This window comes from Hypomesus transpacificus, chromosome 22, assembly GCF_021917145.1.
Source record: "Hypomesus transpacificus isolate Combined female chromosome 22, fHypTra1, whole genome shotgun sequence".
Taxonomy (NCBI): Eukaryota; Metazoa; Chordata; class Actinopteri; order Osmeriformes; family Osmeridae; genus Hypomesus; species Hypomesus transpacificus.
Genome location: NC_061081.1, coordinates 11,444,815 through 11,466,998, shown reverse-complemented (window position 1 = coordinate 11,466,998; position 22,184 = coordinate 11,444,815). Strand labels below are relative to the sequence as shown.

General features: G+C 47.0%; 3 protein-coding genes across 5 annotated transcripts; 2 read left to right on the top strand and 1 right to left on the bottom strand.

The window, feature by feature from the left end:
• Window positions 1-116: 116 nt before the first annotated feature.
• ugdh (UDP-glucose 6-dehydrogenase) lies at window positions 117-7,421 on the top strand. Of its 2 annotated transcripts, XM_047045808.1 has the most exons (12): window positions 117-331; window positions 610-771; window positions 944-1,045; window positions 1,127-1,327; window positions 1,618-1,815; window positions 1,926-2,073; window positions 2,484-2,578; window positions 3,371-3,501; window positions 3,803-3,930; window positions 5,686-5,777; window positions 7,051-7,161; window positions 7,249-7,421. In XM_047045808.1, the coding sequence occupies exons 2-12, from the start codon at window positions 610-612 to the stop codon at window positions 7,342-7,344; spliced, it is 1,464 nt and encodes a 487-aa protein (XP_046901764.1). In that variant the 5' UTR covers window positions 117-331; the 3' UTR covers window positions 7,345-7,421. The 2 variants fall into 2 exon arrangements, with proteins under 2 accessions (XP_046901764.1, XP_046901765.1); XM_047045809.1 differs by lacking the exon at window positions 117-331 and having other exon boundaries at window positions 686-771; window positions 948-1,045.
• Window positions 7,422-8,810: 1,389 nt separating this feature from the next.
• lias (lipoic acid synthetase) lies at window positions 8,811-16,315 on the bottom strand. Its single transcript, XM_047044996.1, has 11 exons — window positions 15,936-16,315; window positions 15,409-15,590; window positions 14,082-14,175; window positions 13,690-13,770; window positions 11,894-12,050; window positions 11,291-11,348; window positions 10,986-11,114; window positions 10,435-10,580; window positions 9,993-10,063; window positions 9,786-9,897; window positions 8,811-9,461 (listed from the first exon to the last, which is right to left on the bottom strand). The coding sequence occupies exons 1-11, from the start codon at window positions 16,017-16,019 to the stop codon at window positions 9,409-9,411; spliced, it is 1,167 nt and encodes a 388-aa protein (XP_046900952.1). The 5' UTR covers window positions 16,020-16,315; the 3' UTR covers window positions 8,811-9,408.
• rpl9 (ribosomal protein L9) lies at window positions 16,307-21,464 on the top strand. 2 transcript variants are annotated; one of them, XM_047044998.1, is made up of 8 exons: window positions 16,307-16,355; window positions 16,969-17,015; window positions 17,129-17,244; window positions 17,706-17,801; window positions 17,925-18,057; window positions 19,120-19,200; window positions 20,703-20,821; window positions 21,302-21,464. In XM_047044998.1, exons 2-7 carry the CDS (start codon window positions 16,970-16,972, stop codon window positions 20,807-20,809), a joined length of 579 nt encoding a protein of 192 aa, XP_046900954.1. In that variant the 5' UTR covers window positions 16,307-16,355; window position 16,969; the 3' UTR covers window positions 20,810-20,821; window positions 21,302-21,464. The 2 variants fall into 2 exon arrangements, with proteins under 2 accessions (XP_046900954.1, XP_046900953.1); XM_047044997.1 differs by lacking the exon at window positions 20,703-20,821 and having other exon boundaries at window positions 16,308-16,355.
• Window positions 21,465-22,184: the final 720 nt, after the last annotated feature.

Below are 22,184 nucleotides of genomic sequence, written 5' to 3'. Positions count from 1 at the left end.
TGTGTGTGTGTGTGGGGGGGGTTATTTGTAGTCTTCCAAAGTTCTCAGTGACAAAGCTGTTCTCCTGAACCCTACTCCAGTCTAGCTCTGTTGACGTGGCGCTGGTTGATAGGCTGTACGTTCAGAGCTTCACGCCGTTTCCGGAAGACAACCGCTCCAGCAAGAGTTTATTTGAAGTACAGAATACTAAACTCATTTATACTGGACTTGTGCACCAGAGTAGTACTCCTAGTTTAACGTGCACTGTTATCTATTTAAACTATTGCCTTTTGATAGCATCACGTATTTGGACAACGGAACCTGAGGTTCAGGGTTTTCTGGAATCTGGAAGGTAATTTTGCTTGCTGGTCTTGGTCGTGATTCCTGATAGCTGTAGCAAAACTACGTCCAGGGTCAAGTCAACGCGCAAAACTACAATGTGATATTTGAGAGAGTTGTTTAAATGAATGCCGTCATTCGTTTTTTAATGTTTTATTTCTAGCTTCTCTGTACAGTTCATGATAACGCCGTGGACTCCCCCAACCCTGCCGTGTAGGGAGTGAAAAGATTGCGAACTGTCCACTGAACATTGGCCGCAAATTTGCATTGACGTTTGACTTTACCTTTCAGATGTTTCAGATAAAGAAAATTTGTTGCATCGGAGCGGGATATGTCGGAGGTCCGACTTGCAGCGTAATCGCTCAAATGTGTCCGGAGATACAAGTGACGGTAGTCGACGTCAACGAGTCCCGAATCAAAGCCTGGAACTCCGATACGCTTCCCATATACGAGGTAGAGCTCTAAAGGTGCTCTAGATAAACGGTCCAACTGCAATGTTACAGGTTACATTCAGTCATTTAGCAGACGCTCTTATCCATTAGACATAATACATGTAGGCTAAGTGCTCTTCATTGCCGCTTGCATTCCTCTAGTCTGGTGGTGGTTAATGAGTGTGTCTGTCCAGCCAGGCCTGAGAGAGGTGGTGGAGTCCTGCAGAGGGAGGAACCTGTTCTTCTCAACTGACATTGACTCTGCCATCAGGGAGGCTGACTTGGTGTTCATCTCTGTGAGTCCTCTGATACACACACACACACACACACATACACACACACCCTCTCTCAACCAGCCCCCTCACCCCTGGCCCCAGGTGAACACGCCAACCAAGACTTACGGGATGGGGAAAGGGAGAGCTGCCGACCTCAAGTACATCGAGGCATGCGCCCGACGCATCGTGGAAGTTTCAAACGGCTACAAGATCGTCACGGAGAAGAGCACCGTCCCGGTCCGCGCTGCTGAGAGCATCCGGAGGATCTTTGACGCCAACACCAAACCCAGCCTCAACCTGCAGGTGTGTTCATATAGTTCTTAACATTTTATTCATTCAGCAGATGCTTCCATCCAAAGCACATACGAATAGTGCATGTAGAAAGTAGAGCAGAAGATCAAGGATCAGCAGTGTAGAGTTCTGACAGTCCTAGTTCTAACCTTAACCCAAGGATCAGTAGTGTAGAGTTAGGGTTCTAACAGAGTCCAGGAGGGCTCTGTTTCTACAGGCACAGAGTGTGTGTGTGTGTAGAGCTCAAAGTTCTTTCTTTCTCCTGTCAGGATAACTGATAAGGAACTGATGTGTGTGTGCAGGTGCTGTCCAACCCTGAGTTCCTGGCAGAGGGGACGGCAGTGCGAGACCTGAAGGAGCCAGACCGCGTCCTGATTGGAGGAGATGAGACAGCGGAGGGCCAGCGTGCTATCAGGGCTCTGAGCTGCGTGTACGAGCGCTGGGTCCCCCGGACCCGCATCATCACCACCAACACCTGGAGCTCCGAGCTCTCCAAGCTGGTGGGTTAGATGGACAGCAATAACACAGTCATGCAGTAACAGGTGGATATCAGAGTACGTATCAGAGTACGTCAGAGTAAGTTATTACACTAATAACTGTGTGTGTGCAGGCAGCCAATGCGTTCCTGGCCCAGCGCATCAGCAGCATCAACAGTATCAGTGCACTATGTGAGGCGACTGGTGCTGATGTGGAGGAGGTGGCCAGAGCCATCGGCATGGACCAGAGGATAGGAAGCAAGTTCCTGAAGGCTAGCATTGGTCAGTACACACACAAACACACAAACACACACACACACACACACACACACACACACACACACACACACACACACACACATGGACCAGAGGATAGGAAGCAAGTTCCTGAAGGCTAGCATTGGTCAGTACACACACACACACACACACACACACACACACACACACACACACACACACATGGACCAGAGGATAGGAAGCAAGTTCCTCAAGGCCATGAAACTCATCTAAATAATCGCTCCTCTCACCCTCCCCCTCTCACGCTCCCCCTCTCTCCTCCACCTCATCCCTCCCTCCCTCCCCCTTTCCACCTCTCTCCATCTCTCCCTACCCCTACCTCTGTCCCTCCCTCCCCCTTTCCATCTCTCTCTCCCTCCACCTCTCCCCACCCTTACCTCTGTCCCTCCCTTCAGGGTTTGGAGGCAGCTGTTTCCAGAAGGATGTGCTGAACCTGGTCTACCTGTGTGAGGCCCTCAACCTCCCAGAGGTTGCCTCCTACTGGCAGCAGGTGGAACTGCACTTATTAACCCATTACAACCAAATGCAGATTTCAACACGTCTGGATCTTTTTGATTAGCCTGGCTGCCAGCCCAAACTTAGCCCTGCCCACAAAAACATTTGGTCGGGAAGTTGGGTGTGGAGTAGCTCGGTTGCGGAAAAACTATACTCGAACAGGAGCTGTTCGAACCAATGAAATTGTCAGGGCGGGCTTTATACGATGATGGACAGATGATCAACAGTAACGTAATCAACCTCGTCACCGAAGAGCGCTTGGGTTGAATTTGTTTTCAACAAACAACATATTACGTTGCTCTGACTGGTTGTAGGTCTATCCAATTGAGCGAAGAGTCATTTGTTTTACGAGTTCGGTTGAAACACGCTCCATACTCACAGCCCAACGGAGAGTTATCAGACTCATATTCTGACTAGAATTTTGAGTATGATAACGTCAGGCTACCTTTTGATCCCATGATAGGGTCTCTGTCCTGACAGAGTTAGGGTCTGTCCTGAAGTCTGAGGCCACTAGTCTGATACTTCTGTTTGGAATTTGTTTAAAATGTTGTACACATTCTTTCATTACAAATTATATCCACTTACCAGTTTGAGTGGAAAGTTGAATGTTTGAAAAACTTCTCCCAGCATGATCTGTGTTCCAAAGGCTTCTTGGGTTGTCACAGCTTGGCTTTCTCAAGTCTTCAGTTTCCCCGTTAAATGTTTAATATGGTCTCAGACTTGAGGACCCTCCTGTAGATATGACCCTGTCTCTCTGCAGGTGATATATATGACTGTTTCTCTCCAGGTGATAGATATGAATGAGTACCAGCGCAGGAGGTTTGCCTGTAGGATCATTGACTGTCTCTTCAACACCGTCACTGGGAAGAAGATCGCTCTGCTGGGCTTCTCCTTCAAGAAGGATACAGGAGACACCAGGCAGGTCCTCTCTCTACCTGTTGCCTCTTTCTACCGCTGTCATCTCTACCTCTTTGTCTATCTCAATCTTACTCTCCCATTCGTACTTTGTACTTTTGTTCTGCTAATATGAATCTAACCCTAATAAACGCAGGAGGGAGTGTTGGTGTGTTGGGGGCAAGGCTTCTGTTTCAACCTTAAGACTTGATCACAGACTCAGAATCACCTTTCATCTACATCCTAACCCTCCACCCTGCCTTACTTCACAAGGTGCTAGGAGTTAACAGGCGTGTGTGTTGCTGCGTGTGTGTCTTTACCTCAGGGAGTCCTCCAGTATTTACATCTCTCAGTACCTGCTGGACGAAGGAGCTAATCTGCACATCTATGACCCCAAAGTCCTGAAGCAGCAGATCCAGCAGGACCTGTCCAGCACCTTAGAGCCCAACAGAGGTCTGGCTGTGTGTGTATCTGTCAGTGTGTTGGTGTGTGTGTGTCTCTGGCACCGCACTTCAGTGTATCTCATCCTACCTGTCGGGAAGTTGGGTAGGTCAGATGGCTGAGCGGTGAGGGAGTCGGGCTAGTAATCAGAAGGTTACCGGATCGATTCACCGCCGTGCCAAATGACGTTGTGTCCTTGGGCAAGGCACTTCACCCTACTTGCCTCGGGGGGAATGTCCCTGTACTTACTGTAAGTCGCTCTGGATAAGAGCATCTGCTAAATGACTAAATGTAAATGTAAGATCCTACCAGGTCTCCTGGGGAGGCAAAGTGTCAGGCCATTGCCAGCTCTCCACTGGTGTCCCACAGGGCTCTGTCCTTGGACCCCTCCTCTTTTCCCTGTACACCACTTCGCTTGGACCAATCATCACCTCCCATGGCTTCTCCTACCACTGCTACACTGATGACACGCAGCTGTACCTGTCGTTCACCCCAACCGATCTGGGGATCTCAGCTAGGATTAAGGCCTGCCTCACAGACATCTCCGCCTGGATGACCAAGCACCACCTCCAGCTGAACCTCGCCAAAGCAGAACTTCTCATCATCCCGGCCAAAACCTCCATCTCCCATGACCTCTCAATCACCCTGGGATCTGTGATGGTGACCCCTTCTTCCTCTGCCAGGAACCTCTGGGTTACCGAGGTAAAACATATGGAAGATCAGGAGATACCTGTCTTTGCATTCCACCCAGCTGCTAGTCCAAGCACTTGTCCTCTCCAAATTGGACTACTGCAACTTGCTGCTTGCCGGTCTCCCAGCATGTGCTGGCAGCCCGTCTGGTCTTCAATCTACCCAGACATTCCCATGTTACCCCGCTCCTCATCTCCCTCCACTGGCTTCCCATCATGGCCCGCATCTGATTCAAGACCCTGGTACTGCCCTTCCGAGCGGTGAAAGGGACTACATCAAGTCTCTCCTGCAGCCTTACACCCCCACCCACCACCTACAGTCTTCTTCTGACAACTGTCTGGTGATCCCACCTCTCAAGAGCCCACTCCCAACCCAAGCTCTTCTCCTGTCTGGCCCGCCAATGGTGGAATCAACTCCCCACCTCCATCAGGGACACTGACTGTCTCCCCACCTTCAGGAAAAGGCTAAAGACGCACTTGTTCCGTGAGTACAACGTTACTTAGGAATGATTGGCTGGACCTGATGTTTCCTCCAGGAAAACAATGACTCCTATTGAGGGACTTGTTGCTCTTGTTGGTTAGTTGTAACTGATTTAACTTCTTGCACTCGCTGTGAAATGTATTATTGTTGCTTGCTTTCGTACAGGTACACTCTTGCACATTTGACGCTCATGTTGTTTAATTCTAACTTGTTTAACTACATGCTCTTGTGTTTCTTGCTATTGGCACTTATTTGCTTTTCACAATGTATGCTTGTGTATGTTTAGGCACCCACAATGTTTTTGGGGCTATCTCGTTGTTTATGATCATTGACCTATGCACTTTTGTAAAGCTCTCTTGTCTGCTAAATGAATAAATGTAAATGTGTGTCAGTGTGGCTGTGTATTGTTACTGTCAGTGTGTTGGTGTGTATTGTTACTGTCAGTGTGTTGGTGTGTATTGTTACTGTCAGTGTGTTGGTGTGTATTGTTACTGTCAGTGTGTTGGTGTGTATTGTTACTGTCAGTGTGTTGGTGTGTGAGTCTGTGTGTGTGTCTTAGCATGTGTTTGCTGACACTGTTGGAATGTTTATTTTCAGTGTCTGAGCTGGTTACCGTGACTACAGACCCGTACCAGGCTTGCCAGGGAGCCCATGCCCTCGTCATCTGCACTGAGTGGGACATGTTCAAGGTGACGCGCGCACACACACACACACACCAGATGTGCGTATATATGAATGAATGTATATGTATAAGGGGTGGGGCAAAAAATGGATTCACGTTTGAATCGCGATTCTGTCCATCTGAATTCAAATGTGACGAGAAATGGGCAGGGTAATTGCTGAAAACTTGCGTATTTTATTGATGAAACGGCAAATTTGCTCCGACTTCTCGATAACCTAGGTAAATAAACACTCGACGACGACTTCCACACAAAGACGGTTTCTCTAAGGTCGTCTTTGACAAAATATCGTTGCGCAGGGCCGGCCCAAGGCATAAGCGAACCAAGCGGCTGGGGCCCCCCAGAGAATTAAATTACAGTTTAATGTAAAAAAAAAAATATATATATATAAACAACGCCAAGCGCCCCACAAATCAATTTTCCTTAAGGTCCCGTAAGGGTTTGGGCCGGCCCTGCCGTTGCGCCACCTACTCTTCTGGTGGTGAATTGTTTTCAGCACCCACAGCGTACGGAGAACCATTAACAAAGTATATCCGTCCGTATCCGCCCGCCCATCCGTAAACCGAGGCTGTGTCTACTACCGCACACTTGTGCACTTGGAGCACTGACTGTGTCAACTACCGCACACTTGTGCACTTGGAGCACTGACTGTGTCAACTACCGCACACTTGTGCACTTGGAGCACTGACTGTGTCTACTACCGCACACTTGTGCACTTGGAGCACTGACTGTGTCTACTACCGTACACTTGTGCACTTGGAGCACTGACTGTGTCTACTACCGCACACTTGTGCACTTGGAGCACTGACGTTCAGTGCTTAGGGCGCTTACACTCACAAAACCAGCAGAATTGAGTGCACTGAAAGTACCCGGATGGCGCACTGCAAACGGTCCAAAAAAACAGTGTGACAAGAACTCTCCCAGGTCACCTTCCAGGTCTTCCCATCTCTTAGACTTCACGTCTCCCTAGTTAGGTGTCTTAAACTGCAAATGGCATCTCTATCAAATGGAGTTGAATCAATATACATTATATCAAGCTTCTTAATCAACTGTAAACTTCTCCTAAAACACATTAATTGTACATGGGCCCAACATCTATTTCACAGTAGTCAGAACTTTTATCACTGTCTTTTATCATCTGTACTTCTGACCACTGACTTATCATCTGTACTTCTACTTGAGTGAAGGATGTGTGTACTTTTGCCATTTCTGCTTGTGAGTTGGGAAGTACCAGAAGCTAGCATAGTCCAGCTGCCCTCCTCATCCCCCCTTACCCCACCAGGACTTGGACTATGAGAGGATCTACCAGCGGATGCTGAAACCAGCCTTCCTGTTTGACGGACGCAGAGTCCTGGACCACCTGCACCCTCAGCTGCAGAGCATCGGCTTCCAGGTACCTCGCACACACTCATACACAAACACTATACATATACATATACACACAATAATTAACAACCTGGATTTGTGTGTTTGTGTGTAGATTGAGACTATCGGAAAGAAGGTGACGTCTGTGCGCATCCCCTACACCCCCTCAGCCAGCCTTGCAGAGCCACCAAGCAAGAAGCCCAAGATCTGATCTGAGACCTGATCTACACACACACACACACACACATGCCTGAACTAACCCCACCCCCCACATACACACCTCTATCCTGAACTACACACACACACGCCTGAACTACACAACCCCCCCCCCCTCACACACACACCTCTGTCTTGCCACCTTCCACACCCCTCTCTGCTCTCTAGAAGAACTCTCTCTCCCAGAGTCCTTGTAACACTCTGCCACTAGGCCTCACAGCCTATAGAAACCCTGGTAGGAGTTCCCATCACAGCCTATAGAAACCCTGGTAGGAGTTCCCATCACAGCCTATAGAAACCCTGGTAGGAGTTCCCATCACAGCCTATAGAAACCCTGGTAGGAGTTCCCATCACAGCCTATAGAAACCCTGGTAGGAGTTCCCATCACAGCCTATAGAAACCCTGGTAGGAGTTCCCATCACAGCCTATAGAAACCCTGGTAGGAGTTCCCATCACAGCCTATAGAAACCCTGGTAGGAGTTCCCATCACAGCCTATAGAAAACCCAAAGCAGAAATGTTATGGTAGGTTGTATCAAGACCAGAATGTGTGTCTTTCTTCTTTGATCTTCCTGTAAGCCTAACCCTTTGATCTTCCTGTAAGCCTAACCCTCCTTAGACTCTACTCACTTTCATGTCCTTATCATATTAGTGAAAAAAGAAAGAAGATATTATTTACATTTAGTCATTTAGCAGACGCTCTTATCCAGAGCGACTTACAGTAAGTACAGGGACATTCTCCCTGGGGCAAGTAGGGTGAAGTGCCTTGCCCAAGGACACAACGTCATGTGTACTGGCCGGGAATCAAACTGGCAACCTTCAGATTACTAGCCCGATGCTCTACCCGCTCAGCCACTTGACTCCCATATTATGCATTTGCAGGTAAATCATGAACTACCTATTTTATACTGTTTCAACAATACAATATTGCATAGTTTTAACAGGACAGTATTGAGTGCTGAAGCTGTGTCTTGACTAAATAAAATGGACCAATTAAATGTGTGCAGTCATTTCCTCAAGGCCTTTGCATCCAAATAGCATGCTTATCTGCTGTGCCTTAACCCATCTGTACTGTCCATTTATGTTCATCTGTATCAAAGTAAATCAGGGTTAGGCTAACCCTATATGGGGGGTGTTGCCTTGGCCAACACAGAATTGTATCCATGCTTCGCAACTTTACAACCGACTCTGGAACCAATCATCACTCCTAATGCCTCAACCTAACAGCCAATCAGGCTGGTTAAAATAACATGACATTATTTACAAGAGCACAGATTCTACATAGATCTAGCCTCTTAAAGTACACTACAGTGCTGCGTCTAACTTTAAAATGTAATTCATTTTCTTCTACCCCTGACCTGTTTGCATGCCTGATATTGAGTTAGCCTAACCTATCTGTTTCAAAGTAGATCCATATAGGGTTAGCCTAACCCCAACATTTAATAATGATACGGAAAATATAGTTTTGTAAGTAGTTTTTATATACTATTGATACATAAAGCATGTATACATTTACACAAAATTCAGATAAACCTTTGCCAGTTTCACCTGCTAAGTCTTCTAAAAACAGGTCAAACATTGTCTCCAACATTATCTCTCAAGAATTATCTCTCAAAAGGTAGCTCTCATACACCTCTCTATTGTAGCATAACCCATCTAACCTCAATAAATCCTCAGTGCTTTGGGGCCAGTTTTCATATTTGGACCCTCCATGACCTCAAAGATCATGACTAGAATCCCTGAGACTGGTCCCAACATCCTGTCCTCCAGAACTAAGGCTCTAGGTGGAATAAAAAGAAACTATATAATGTAAATTATATGATGAAGATCCTTCAGTTGATATATTATAATAATATACATACTTGAACATGTTTATGTGGTTTATCTTGATTTCTGTAAAGTGGAGATGAGAGACTAATCTAGGGCTAGGGCTAACCCTAACCCCTGACCCTAGGACAGGAGGGAAGAAGAAGGGAAGACAGAAGAGAGGAGAAACAGGAGGGAGAAGAGAGGAGGAAGCAGGGAGGACGAGCAGCATGACCAGCAGGGGGCGATGTGCTTCTACTTGGTTGCTGCTTCAGTTCTCTCCAGCAGGTTCTTCAAGAAGAACTCACCTGGAGGGAGGACGTAAACACATGGTAAATAGAGTTTCTAGCTTGCTAACCCTGTGTTGCTGTGGTTTCTAGCTTGTTAACCCTGTGCTTCTGTAGTTTCTAGCTTGCTAACGCTGTGCTTCTGTAGTTTCTAGCTTGCTAACCCTGTGCTTCTGTACTTTCTAGCTTGCTAACCCTGTGCTTCTGTACTTTCTAGCTTGCTAACCCTGTGCTTCTGTAGTTTCTAGCTTGCTAACCCTGTGCTTCTGTAGTTTCTAGCTTGCTAACCCTGTGCTTCTGTAGTTTCTAGCTTGCTAACCCTGTGCTGCTGTAGTTGTTTCCTACCTGCTTTGTAGGAGGATCTGACGAGGGGTCCACTGGCCGTGTAGAGGAACCCCAGCTCCGTGCCCACCGCCTCCCAGTGGGCAAACTTCTCAGGAGTCACATACTCCTCCACCTACACACAACTGAGTTAAGTGTTTATATGTGTAGAACTTAAGTAGTGTCTGTTGGGCTCCATGTATTGTCCCCGAGTGTGTGTGTGTGTGTAACCTTCAGGTGGCGTCTGGTGGGCTGCATGTATTGTCCCAGTGTCAGACAGTCCACTCCTGCCTCCCTCAGCTCTGTAACCATAACAACACAATGTCAACATCCTCCACAATGGCAACATGACTAAATGTAAATGTAACATCAATGCCATGGCAACATCACACAACATCATCTCTCCCAGCTCCAGCGTGATGGAGGTCTTGGTGTGTGTGTGTGTGTGTGTGTGAGGGTGTGTGTGTACCTGTGAGTGTGTTGTGTATCTGCAGGTCAGTCTCTCCCAGCTCCAGCGTGATGGAGGTCTTGGTGTGTGAGGGTGTGTGTGTGTGTGTGTGTGTGTACCTGTGAGTGTGTTGTGTATCTGCAGGTCAGTCTCTCCCAGCTCCAGCGTGATGGAGGTCTTGGTGTGTGAGGGTGTGTGTGTGTGTGTGTGTGTGTGTGTGTGTACCTGTGAGTGTGTTGTGTATCTGCAGGTCAGTCTCTCCCAGCCCCAGCATGATGGAGGTCTTGGTGAGGCCGCGGGGCATGGCTGCTTTAGCATGCCTCAGGACGCTCAGCGATTGGTCCATGTTTGCTCGGGGGTCACGCACCTGCCTGGGGTCAAAGGTCATTAATATTAAATAAACAGGCTAAACTAACCCACATTGTTCCTGAATTTGATTTTAATAGAAACATGGAACAGTGAGGAACATGGCTCCCCTGCACCCCCTGCTGGTCAGAGTTGGTACCTACACCGAAGCCAGATCAGCACGGAAGTAAAAAAGAAAGTCAAAAGAGGTAAATCACATCCTGGTTCTATGTCTCCCACTGCAACCCTGGGGCTGTGTGGACGCAGTGGGTCAGGGGTTAGAGCAGCCTGGGGCTGACCAGGGTTGAGCCTTTCTCCGGTTCTCCGGCCCTCGGGCCCCCCTGCCCTGTATATTATCGACATTTACTTCTTCCAATACACCTGTTTTTAATCATGACTAACCCTAACCCTGATTCAGATTACAGGCTTACCTCTGCAGCTCGCGGACTGTCTCCACGTTGTGGGCATACACGTCCAGCCCTGATTGGGCGACCTTCTCCACCGCCATCAGGTCGCCACGGAAATCAGGGGTCAGACATTCCACCAGTATCCGAGAGTTCCTTAATACACATTTAATTTGGGGTAAATGTTTTGGTCTTAAAAGTCCCATAATGCTGGCGTGAGATACAAGTATGGACCTCACCACGTCTACGTTTTTACAACACATGATTTACTTTGTTTATAGATTATTTATCTAATCTATTATTTAAATGATTTCTGGTTTGAGGACGTTTACCTCTTCTTAAGGCTGGACACAGTCTTGGCGATGTGATCTGCCCCTCCGTCTGACAGGTCTGAACAGGAAGCAGGAGGTCAGGGGTCAGTCAGGGGTCAGAGCTGACCCTAGCTCATACTCTTACTGGGTCCAACAGTCTGTCAGGACTGATGACAGTTCAAATGTATTCTATTTCCATCAATTTGAAAAACAATGTCGCTGTGAGATGTCTAAACACCATATGTAATTAAAATGGTTGGTAGAAATGCAGTCTGTATTCTAATCTACTTGGAGAAGTCGTTCTTTATATTCTCCTCACTCCTGCCATTCCAGCCACTGCAAGGAAATAATAATGGTTAGGGTTAAAGGTCATGGTACCGTCAGCGATGGTCAAGGTTAAAGGTCAGGGTTAAAGGTCATTGTACAGTCTCTATCCACAGAGATCAGCACCACGTAGTCCAGCCCCCAGGCAACGATGGTCAGGGTTAAAGGTCATGGTACCATCTCTGTACATGGAGGTCAGCTCCACAAAGTCCAGCACCCAGGCAGCGATGGTTAGGATTTAAGGTCAGGGTTAAAGGTCATGGTACCGTCAGCGATGGTCAGGGTTAAAGGTCATGGTACCGTCTCTGTCCACGGAGGTCAGCACCACGTAGTCTAGCCCCCAGGCAGCGATGGCGGCCGCTGTGTTGGACGGTTCTTCAGGGTCCAGAGGCGGCGGCTGACGGGCGGTCTTCACAGAGCAGAACCGGCAGCCTCTCGTGCACGTGTCCCCCATCAACTGCGGAACAAGGGTTAATGTTACACTAACTCCTTTTCCATTGGTTAATATTAGCCGCATATCACTCCTTGTCACTGCGCTCAATCGTTTCGTGACAGGGATCAACTACATTTATTGGAATTGCTTTACAGCAGAGGTCTAAAGATTGACTGCTGTAAAAGAGGGTTGATGATTTTTGCCCCAAAAAAGCTTATAGAAATATGAAATATGCCTTATTGTGATTCCAGTATTCTGTAGAAACGTTAAAACTAGTGGTGGGCATAGATTATTTTTTAAATCTAGATTAATCTCACTGTAATCTTGGCGTTACTGTAGATTAATATGGCTCATTTGAATTCCGCCGAAGGCATTCAGAATGTGTGCTACCCAAATAATGACTAAAAGTAAGTCTTTGAGAACAGGTTTCTCAAGCCAGGTGGCGCATTAGACCAGGGGCTCATCTCCTGTTTCCAAAATGCATCACAAACTGCTTGAGAAAGCTGTTCTACTATGATAATGGGTGATGAAAATAAATTATGTTCAATAAAATGTACTTGTGTTTATCAGATTAGTTAGCTTGGCTGATAGAGCTGTGCTGACGGGCTTGCCTCGGTTGCACTCAAACATAGTAGTTTGACGAGGACTCTTCCCCTGCGCTACATCAGGGCTTGGCCCGGTGCTCTTCCGCATTAGCTAAGGGATGCTTTGCGTTTGGGTGGTATTTGAGACTGGAAGAACTCCTACAGTAAACTAATTCCGCATCGCAGAAGGTGCAAACAACCTTAGTCTTGTCGAGGTTTCCATTGGGAAGCTTCTTAAAAATACATTTTCCCTGAAGCAAACCAGGTGGCTTCATAGCTGCATCCATGTTAGCACGTCACGTTTGATGTGATAATTTCATACACAAGGCATACACACAGGTTCGAAGACTCGTTCTCGCCCCCTACAGTGCAATTCGGCTAGGTATACATCCGCGCTAAAATATCAAGGTGAAAGTCATCATAGCTTGCGTTGTATAGACCCAGCTCCCAACCCAACTTTGAGAATAGATTAACGGCAATATTTTTTTTATCGCCCAATAAGAGTCTCACGTTAACGCCGATAATGGCCCAACAGTAGTGAAAACATTTTCCTCAAATACTGAACCAGCAAACTTTGCAAAACACAACATTTGTCATTGCCAAAACTTATGGCCACAACTGTACATATCCTAACCTTATCCTTATGACCACGACTGTACATATCCTAACCTTGACCTTACGACCACGACTGTACATATCCTAACCTTGACCTTATGACCACGACTGTACATATCCTAACCTTAACCTTACGACCACGACTGTACATATCCTAACCTTACGACCACGACTGTACATATCCTAACCTTACGACCACGACTGTACATATCCTAACCTTAACCTTACGACCACGACTGTACATATCCTAACCTTAACCGTACGACCACGACTGTACATATCCTAACCTTAACCTTATGACCACGACTGTACATATCCTAACCTTAACCTTATGACCACGACTGTACATATCCTAACCTTAAGAGATAAGCGGGCACCCACCCCTTCCTCAAGTGCTACGGAGACAGGGCGTTGCTATGGAAACAGGGTGTTGCTACAGAGACAGGGTGTGCAGCCAGACTCACCATGATGGTGGCCGTTGCCGTGGCGTACTCTCCCCCTCCCCAGCACTCCCCGATGTTGGGACACCTGGCCTCCTCACACACCTGGGCAGGAAACACACACATGCCGTGGTGATGTCACACGTGCTACATAACCACATGTGGTGGTAATGTCACACGTGCTACATAAACACATGCGGTGGTGATGTCACACGTGCTACATAACCACATGTGGTGGTGATGTCACATGTGCTACATAACCACATGTGGTGGTGATGTCACATGTGCTACATAACCACATGTGGTGGTGATGTCACATGTGCTACATAACCACATGTGGTGGTGATGTCACATGTGCTACATAACCACATGTGACAGGGATCATCTGAAAGGATGACAACACGATGGTGGCTCACAGTGTGCAGGTTCAGGTCTCTCAGTGTGTTCTTCAGTTTATTAAAGTTCTTCCCAATGGGAATCTCAGTCTTCAGCCATGGAGGAAGTCTCAGCCTACACAGACACACACACAGACACTTCATTTTAAAGATGCTGTAAAGCTAATTCCATGACATCCAGTACATTATATACATGTGAAATTAGTTCCTGAAAGCGTTTGCCAAGCGCAAAAACTTTGTCGCACTGAAATGTGGAGTTAGACCGATTAACAGTTTTTCTCACGTTTTCAGCTCGGGTTTTGTATAGGCGGGGCAAAAACCCAACCTATCTACGTCACAGCGACCTATCTACGTCAGATCACAGACGATTGCCTTCTGTTACTCAGCTGGTACGATGCAAAGACAAAGTAATTAACACATAAAACACTCAGAGACTGCCGGTAGGTCTGCAATTGATTTAAATTGTGTTGCTGTTGTTGCTAAATTCAATAAATTAGAGGGGAAGGAGCTTCAGCTCCTTCAGGCAACATGCCCCCCCAGTCTCAAGCAGAGAAGACTGCTGATTTTCTTAGGATTTCAAAGCCTAATTTAACATACTTATCTGTGTTTTTTTTCATTAGAATTTGGATGTGTAGTTAACAACACATTCTTCTGTGGTGTGATTGTGTATTGAGTGACTTGTTGCTCTTGTAGGTTAGTTATAACGAAGTTAACTCTTGTACTCGCTGTAAAATATTGTCCTGTTGATTGTTCTTCTACAGGTACAGTCTTGCACTTTTTGGGGTTCATGTTGTTTTAATTTGTAACTTGCATAACTGCATGCTCTTATGGGTCTTCCCTTTGGCACTTGTTTCGTTTTTTCACAATGTATGCTTCATGTTTTGGCTGCTTGCAATGTTTGGGACTACTTCGTTGGTATGATGAGTGACCTATGCTCTTTTGTAAAACTCTCTCTTGGAAGTTGCTTTGGATAAAAGCGTCTGCTAAATGCACAAATGTAAATGTGATGAACTTAGAACTCATTTTCAATTCTACTTTACAGCATCTTTAAGACACTATGGAGAATCCATAATAGTGTGTTAACGAGTGACTATAGTGTGTTAAAATGTTCCATAGTGACCTAACAACACATTACACATGACAGTAAAGTGTGTTGGGTTAGGGTTAAATTCATATCTGGTAGTTTATGAATCCCTTCTGCCCTCCACCAGAAAGTTAACATTAGAGCATAACTCCCCGTACTCACTCGCATCCTCGACCACTGCTGGACAGAAGCTACCAATATTCTCAGGCTTCATTTACCATGTAAACAAGAAAGTGATTACTTTTATTTCAGAGCCCCACCCACCTCTCTCCTTTTTCTCTCTTCAGAGTGCCTCTGTATTCCTCCCACTTGCTCTTCTCCGACAGCTCGCCAGAGATGAAGTCCTGTAGGTCAGGTCCATCGTCCACCAACAACTCCTTCTTCCTGTCGGACCGTGTCGGAGACGACTTGGCGGCTGTTGTCAAACTGCTACTAGAATAATACACCTTGCAGGGAGACAGTCAAGTTCAACACACTGTCCAAGTCGATGAATAGTAGACTAGAAGGACTGAAACCGAGAAGCTAACTGGTAACAACGTTTATTGCTGTAATTTCAGAACAACTCAACTCTGATAGTTAACTGCTGCAATGGTGCAATGTCCTCATACATTTCTACGTAATTAACTTTAACTCAAGGCCCGTGACCATAGATCAAGCTAGCTAGTAACGCATTAGCTAGCTCTAGCTGGGCTAGCAACATTCGTGCTTGGCTAGCAGGTAACTGTGAAGTTTAGCGATCTATCTAAAGATCTAAACATCGTACACAAATTATAATGAAATAGCGTACTTACATGTGGATTGCATTTAGTATTCAGCCACAGGTGATTGCTGGATAAACGACCCGCTACAAAACAACCTTGTTTGACCAGAGCCATGACATTAGCGCCCGACAAGCAGACGGCTGTATGCTACGTCAGTTGTCTGGTGAAGACTTTGGTCCGACACAAACTCACAGACTGAAAGATAACGTTCGGCTATGTGCCTGAAATAAATTATACTTCTGAAATGTCGTGAACAAAGTTCTGGTGTAAATCTGATGTCATGATACTCAAGCAGCAACTCAAAATGGCTCAAATAAAACATATGTTTATCATAGTTAAAACTAATCCATGAAATGTCTAAACAGGTCACGGGTGGTGACGTAAGCACGCACGACTGCTACAATAACGTGATTACGTCCTTCCTTCTCCCTTTCCTCTACTACCGGCGAGGTAAGAAAACATGGACTCGATCTTGGGCTTTTAAAATCTATGTTCATCTGATCATTTCTATGTTGCACGTACATTACGTTTACATTTATAATTTCGTGGTTTGGATATGTGATTTATGTATTTTGAATTTAATCAAAAAACATCCAGATTACATAATTACGAAGGTGTTTTGCCACCGACACCATCAATCCGTTTATAGGCCTTGGCCCCGTTGTAGCCTACTTAATTATCCATTGCAAAAGTGTGATTAATGAGTTAATGCAGTTACTTCGCGTAGTTATTCTGCTGTCTGGTTTTGAATTGTAGAGGTATTGCAGATATGATCAATTGTTCTATTAATTTATGGCAGTGCTGTCCCCCTCGTAGATTTGGCTGCTAAACAAGACTAATGCTAATCAACCTTAAAGTTGATACCGGTTCATTTGAACATTGACCAATAACTGTGGTTGCGCGTAGTTGTTCAGGTTACGAAGCTACATGTCCATGATCCCAGCCATGTCGCTAGCCGGTTTTGGTTCAATGTCGGCTTCTCCTCGGGGATTATTAATACGTTGCATCTATCGACACAAACGGCAATATCAATATGGCTAACTTTAACCTCATCCGTTTGCAGAATGAAGACCATTCTCAGCAACCAGACTGTCGACATCCCCGACAACGGTAAGCCCCCTAAACCCCATTATGTTGCCCAGGTCCCTGCTTCCAAAGAGGCTCGTTATCAACCTTCAACTTGCCGTAATCAGAGGGTGTAACTTCCTTGCTCCGTGTTACAGTCGAGGTGAGGCTGAAGGGCCGGACGGTGATTGTCAAGGGCCCCCGTGGGACCCTCCGCAGGGAGTTCAACCACATCAACTTGGAGCTCAGTCTGCTGGGCAAGAAGCAGAAGAAGGTGAGTGGGGGGTCATGCTCAGGAATGCTGTAGTGTTTGACATTAAAAGCCATGTGTTGGATCAGCCCGCTGGCTTCTCAGTGGATGAGGGGACTGGATAGTGGTGGATGAGGGGACTGGATAGTGGTGGATGAGGGTGCTGGATAGTGGTGGATGAGGGGGCTGGATAGTGGTGGATGAGGGGGCTGGATAGTGGTGGATGAGGGGGCTGGATAGTGGTGGATGAGGGGGCTGGATAGTGGTGGATGAGGGGGCTGGATAGTGGTGGATGAGGGGGCTGAATAGTGGTGGATGAGGGGGCTGGATAGTGGTGGATGAGGGGGCTGGATAGTGGTGGATGAGGGGGCTGGATAGTGGTGGATGAGGGGACTGGATAGTGGTGGATGAGGGGGCTGGATAGTGGTGGATGAGGGGGCTGGATAGTGGTGGATGAGGGGGCTGAGTGTGTCTTCTGTCCACAGCTACGTGTGGATAAGTGGTGGGGCAACAGGAAGGAGCTGGCCACCGTCAGAACCATCTGCAGCCACGTACAGAACATGATCAAGGGTGTCACCATGGTGAGTGACTCCCTGACCACTGCTCCTAACTTGTGTTCAGTATTAGTGGTTTGGCTGGGTTAAGTGTTTGTTGTGATGAGCAGGAGGAGGATGTCTGAGCGGCTTGTTTCCTTTCGTCTCCAGGGTTTCCGTTACAAGATGCGCTCTGTGTACGCCCACTTCCCCATCAATGTTGTGATGCAGGAGGGCGGAGCCCTGGTGGAGATCAGGAACTTCCTGGGAGAGAAGTACATCCGCAGGGTCCGCATGAGGGCAGGTGAGCTACAACCCATACACGCCTTCTTGCCACACACACACACACACCCTCCAGTCTGCGTGAGGCCAGGTGAGCCCCACACGCGCTCAACTAGCTACACACACACACTCTCCAGTCTGTAATAGGCCAGGTGAGCTGCAACACACCTAGCTACACACAAGCACACCCTCCAGTCTGCATTATGTCAGGTGAGCTGCAACACACCTTCTACCTACACACGCCTTCAGATCCCCTCCAGGTGTGTGTGCGCATGTGAGGTACTTAAAGTGCTTGAATTATTTAAAGACAATATATACGAATTTACAAAGTAATTTAGAAGTGTTCATAAAAAACAAATATAAATAGTATTTTAGCTAAAAATTAACGCCTCAGCCCATCCCCCTCCTGCTAATTTAATTAGAGCGCCATCCGTTTTTTCTGGCATTCTTTGTTTTGCGTTATAGCATATGATCAGGTTCTCAATTAATTTAAGTGTTTTTCAAGCACGATAAGAGCCTAAATTGAAATCCATTCGGTTCTGAAGAAGCGCTGTCTGAAGCGGCATTCTTTGCACAAACACTAGACTCAAACACTGAGAAAAGCTGCTTCTTCTCAGCCAGTGCACGCCAGTACCGTATTGATTAGGCCTACTTAAGGACGAAACAGAATATTGTCAAAATGACCATTTTGACAAGCTATCTTTAATGGGTTTTAAAGTCTTAAATGAAGGTGAAGAGCTGGAAGAACTGGACTTGTGTCAGATCTGCGACATGTGCGTCAGGTCTTAGAGACAGCCCTCTAATAAACCCACTGCTGTCCGTCTCATTAATGTTACTCAAAGAACAAAAGAAAAATAGAAAATCACTAGCTGCTCTTGATTGAATAACATATGTAGCTTTAATAAGGATATATGTTTGATAAATGAGATGTCTGATTGTAGTCCTTAAACTCTCAAAATAGTGCTTGAAAAGTCCTTGAAAGTACTGGAATTTCATCATACAGTATCTGTACAAACCCTGGTGAGCGAGGCATGTTGTGCCTGTGTGAGAGACCCATGCTGATAGCTGTCCCTCCTCCCTCCAGGCGTGGCCTGCACAGTCTCAGCTGCCCAGAAGGACGAGCTGGTGCTGGAAGGAAACGACATCGAGCTGGTGTCTAACTCGGGTGAGTCCTACACTGCTGCTCCTGCATCAGCTACACTCATCCATTTACATTTTGTCATTTAGCAGACGCTCTAATCCAGAGTGACTTACAGTAAGTACAGGGACATTCCCCAAGGCAAGTAGGGTGAAGTGCCTTGCCCAAAGACACATCATTGGGCACGGCTGGGAATCGAACTTTATTACTAGCCCGATTCCCTAACCGCTCAGCCACCTGACTCCCATCCAGCCTCTGTCGGACAGACGCGCTCCACTACATCACATCCAGGTCCACGTTCTTCTCAGTCACCTCCCAATACCTTCTCTCATGCTAGCCCAGGAACCCCAGTGGTACCAGAGCTGTCCTCGTGCTAGCCCAGTGGTACCAGAGCTGTCTTCGTGCTAGCCCAGTGGTACCAGAGCTGTCTTCGTGCTAGCCCAGCGGTACCAGAGCTGTCCTTGTGCTAGCCCAGTGGTACCAGAGCTGTCTTCGTGCTAGCCCAGTGGTACCAGAGCTGTCCTCGTGCTAGCCCAGTGGTACCAGAGCTGTCTTCGTGCTATTCCAGTGGTACCAGAGCTGTCCTTGTGCTAGCCCAGTGGTACCAGAGCTGTCTTCGTGCTAGCCCAGTGGTACCAGAGCTGTCCTCGTGCTAGCCCAGTGGTACCAGAGCTGTTCCCGTGCTAGCCCAGTGGTACCAGAGCTGTCCTCATGCTAGCCCAGAGGTACCAGAGCTGTTCCCGTGCTAGCCCAGTGGTACCAGAGCTGTTCTCGTGCTAGCTCAGTGGTTCCAGAGCTGTTCTCGTGCTAGCCCAGTGGTACCAGAGCTGTTCTCGTGCTAGCCCAGAGGTACCAGAGCTGTCCCCATGTTAGCCCAGAGGTACCAGAGCTGTCCTCGTGCTAGCCCAGAGGTACCAGAGCTGTCCCCGTGCTAGCCCAGAGGTACCAGAGCTGTCCCCATGCTAGCCCAGAGGTACCAGAGCTGTCCCCATGCTAGCCCAGAGGTACCAGAGCTGTCCCCGTGCTAGCCCAGAGGTACCAGAGCTGTCCCCGTGCTAGCCCAGAGGTACCAGAGCTGTCTTCGTGCTAGCCCAGAGGTACCAGAGCTGTCTTCGTGCTAGCCCAGTGGTACCAGAGCTGTCCCCATGCTAGCCCAGTGGTACCAGAACTGTCCCCATGCTAGCCCAGGACCCACAGTAGACTACTGTGGTTTGTTGTTGTTGGTCAGCCTCCCATAGCGACCCCTGGCTGGGCTTTTCTTCAACGTGTTGACGTCAGCCATGCCCTTTCCCCGTTTAAAACAAACCCTCTACCTCACTTGTGTCCTCCATCATATGTACTATACATACATACTACCTTCCTGAGTCTCATATCCTCATCCTCACCACCCACCTCATATCCTCATCCCCACCACCCCCCAGTTTCCCTTTCCTCCTCAAATGTTTGACCTCCCCAGACCTTTAACCCTGTGACCCCTGTGTGTAGAGGGCCTGTTGCTCACCGGCCGGCGTGTGTACTCTCTGTTCCAGCCGCTCTCATCCAGCAGGCCACCACAGTCAAAAATAAGGATATCAGAAAGTTCTTGGATGGTATTTATGTGTCTGAGAAGGGAACGGTAGTGCCATTGGACCAGTAACCTCCTGTAGAGGTTAGCCCTTCAGCCTCCCCCCACCAGCAGGGGGAGCCACCTGCTTCTGTGTGTCTGTTGGTCGTGGTTGAGTGCCATGGAGATACCAATGTTTGTTTCGTATACATCACCATGGCGATACCACTGCCTTCTGTTTACATCACCATGGAGATGCCACTGTCTGTTCTGTTTACATCACCATGGAGATACCACTGTCATTGTTTACCTTCAGAGGTGTTTCTGTTCATCCATGATATCATAATTCATAGCAAGGTTGTCCCATGTAGACCATATCTAGAACACTGTCAACATTGCAGTTAAAAGGCTTATCTGAGGGCTATTGCATGGGTTTATTTGGCTTTGTCAACTTAATGCTGGAGTACATTACTAACCACATCACTCATTTATAGCTTCAATGTTAATGTGCAAAGAGTAATACATAACACATATTTAGTGAAAATTCTCCTTGTTTTGCTCACTTTGGTCCTGTCCTCCCCACAGCCGCCCTCATCCAGCAGGCCACCACCGTCAAGAAGAAGGACATCAGGAAGTTTCTAGACGGGATCTACGTCAGCGAAAAGACCACCGTGGTGGAGCAGGCAAACAACTGAACTGCCAGGATCAACTTCACCAATAAAATGTACTATTTTTCAGTGACACCCAACAACCTGGCCTCCGTCTCTTCTGTTCTGACCGAAGGCTAAACAGTCTCGGGCCCTTGTATGGTGTAGCATGAGTATGGTGTCGAGTAGAAAACATCTCAAACCTTGTGAAACAGGGGATATCCTCATTTATCCTGAGCCCCATGGTGGATTTTGCAGTCGGATCCAGAAACCTTCCTGCAAAGCCACATCCAAGCTTCTTGTTACCCTCTTCAAGGAGGGTCAAACTGAAAGACCATGATTTCTTGTTACCCTCTTCAAGGAGGGTCAAACTGATAGACCATGATTTCCTTTTTGTCCACATTTCCCCACTTTTTTGCTCTTGCAGCTTATTTCTCAAATGGAGCATTTCAGAACCTCCTCACTGATTAACACTGATTAGCCTAAAAGCAGCTGTGATTTGTGAAATATGTAGCAGGTGAATTTCAATAAATGTTTACACATCTTAAGTTCCTATCAAATTCTATATTGAATAGAGATGGGTTAGGGTTAGCTTAACCCTATCAACAAAGTATTTTATTGTCAGATGCACAGAACAACAGTCAGACTGGGCACTGAAATTTAGGACAACTCAAAGCAACCTGGCATATAACATAAGTACTCAACATAAATTAACTTATGATAAGCCAAAATATAAACTTAAATGTACAAAATGACATAAAATACAGTATTCCAAGCCTCTAATACACGTGATAACCTGGACCTATATTAACCCAAAGACA

Excerpts from the sequence above, each read along its gene's own strand:
- ugdh (XM_047045808.1), top strand. The coding sequence starts at position 610 with ATGTTTCAGATAAAGAAAATTTGTTGCATCGGAGCGGGATATGTCGGA. Across the intron at positions 1,816-1,925 it reads GCTCCGAGCTCTCCAAGCTG|GCAGCCAATGCGTTCCTGGC; the intron begins GTGGGTTAGATG and ends GTGTGTGTGCAG. Across the intron at positions 7,162-7,248 it reads TGCAGAGCATCGGCTTCCAG|ATTGAGACTATCGGAAAGAA; the intron begins GTACCTCGCACA and ends GTTTGTGTGTAG.
- lias (XM_047044996.1), bottom strand. The coding sequence starts at position 16,019 with ATGGCTCTGGTCAAACAAGGTTGTTTTGTAGCGGGTCGTTTATCCAGC. Across the intron at positions 12,051-13,689 it reads CGGCAACGGCCACCATCATG|TTGATGGGGGACACGTGCAC; the intron begins GTGAGTCTGGCT and ends CTTGTTCCGCAG. Across the intron at positions 11,115-11,290 it reads GTGTCCAGCCTTAAGAAGAG|GAACTCTCGGATACTGGTGG; the intron begins GTAAACGTCCTC and ends ATGTGTATTAAG.
- rpl9 (XM_047044997.1), top strand. The coding sequence starts at position 16,970 with ATGAAGACCATTCTCAGCAACCAGACTGTCGACATCCCCGACAACG. Across the intron at positions 17,016-17,128 it reads TGTCGACATCCCCGACAACG|TCGAGGTGAGGCTGAAGGGC; the intron begins GTAAGCCCCCTA and ends TCCGTGTTACAG. Across the intron at positions 19,201-21,301 it reads CGAGCTGGTGTCTAACTCGG|CCGCCCTCATCCAGCAGGCC; the intron begins GTGAGTCCTACA and ends TCCTCCCCACAG.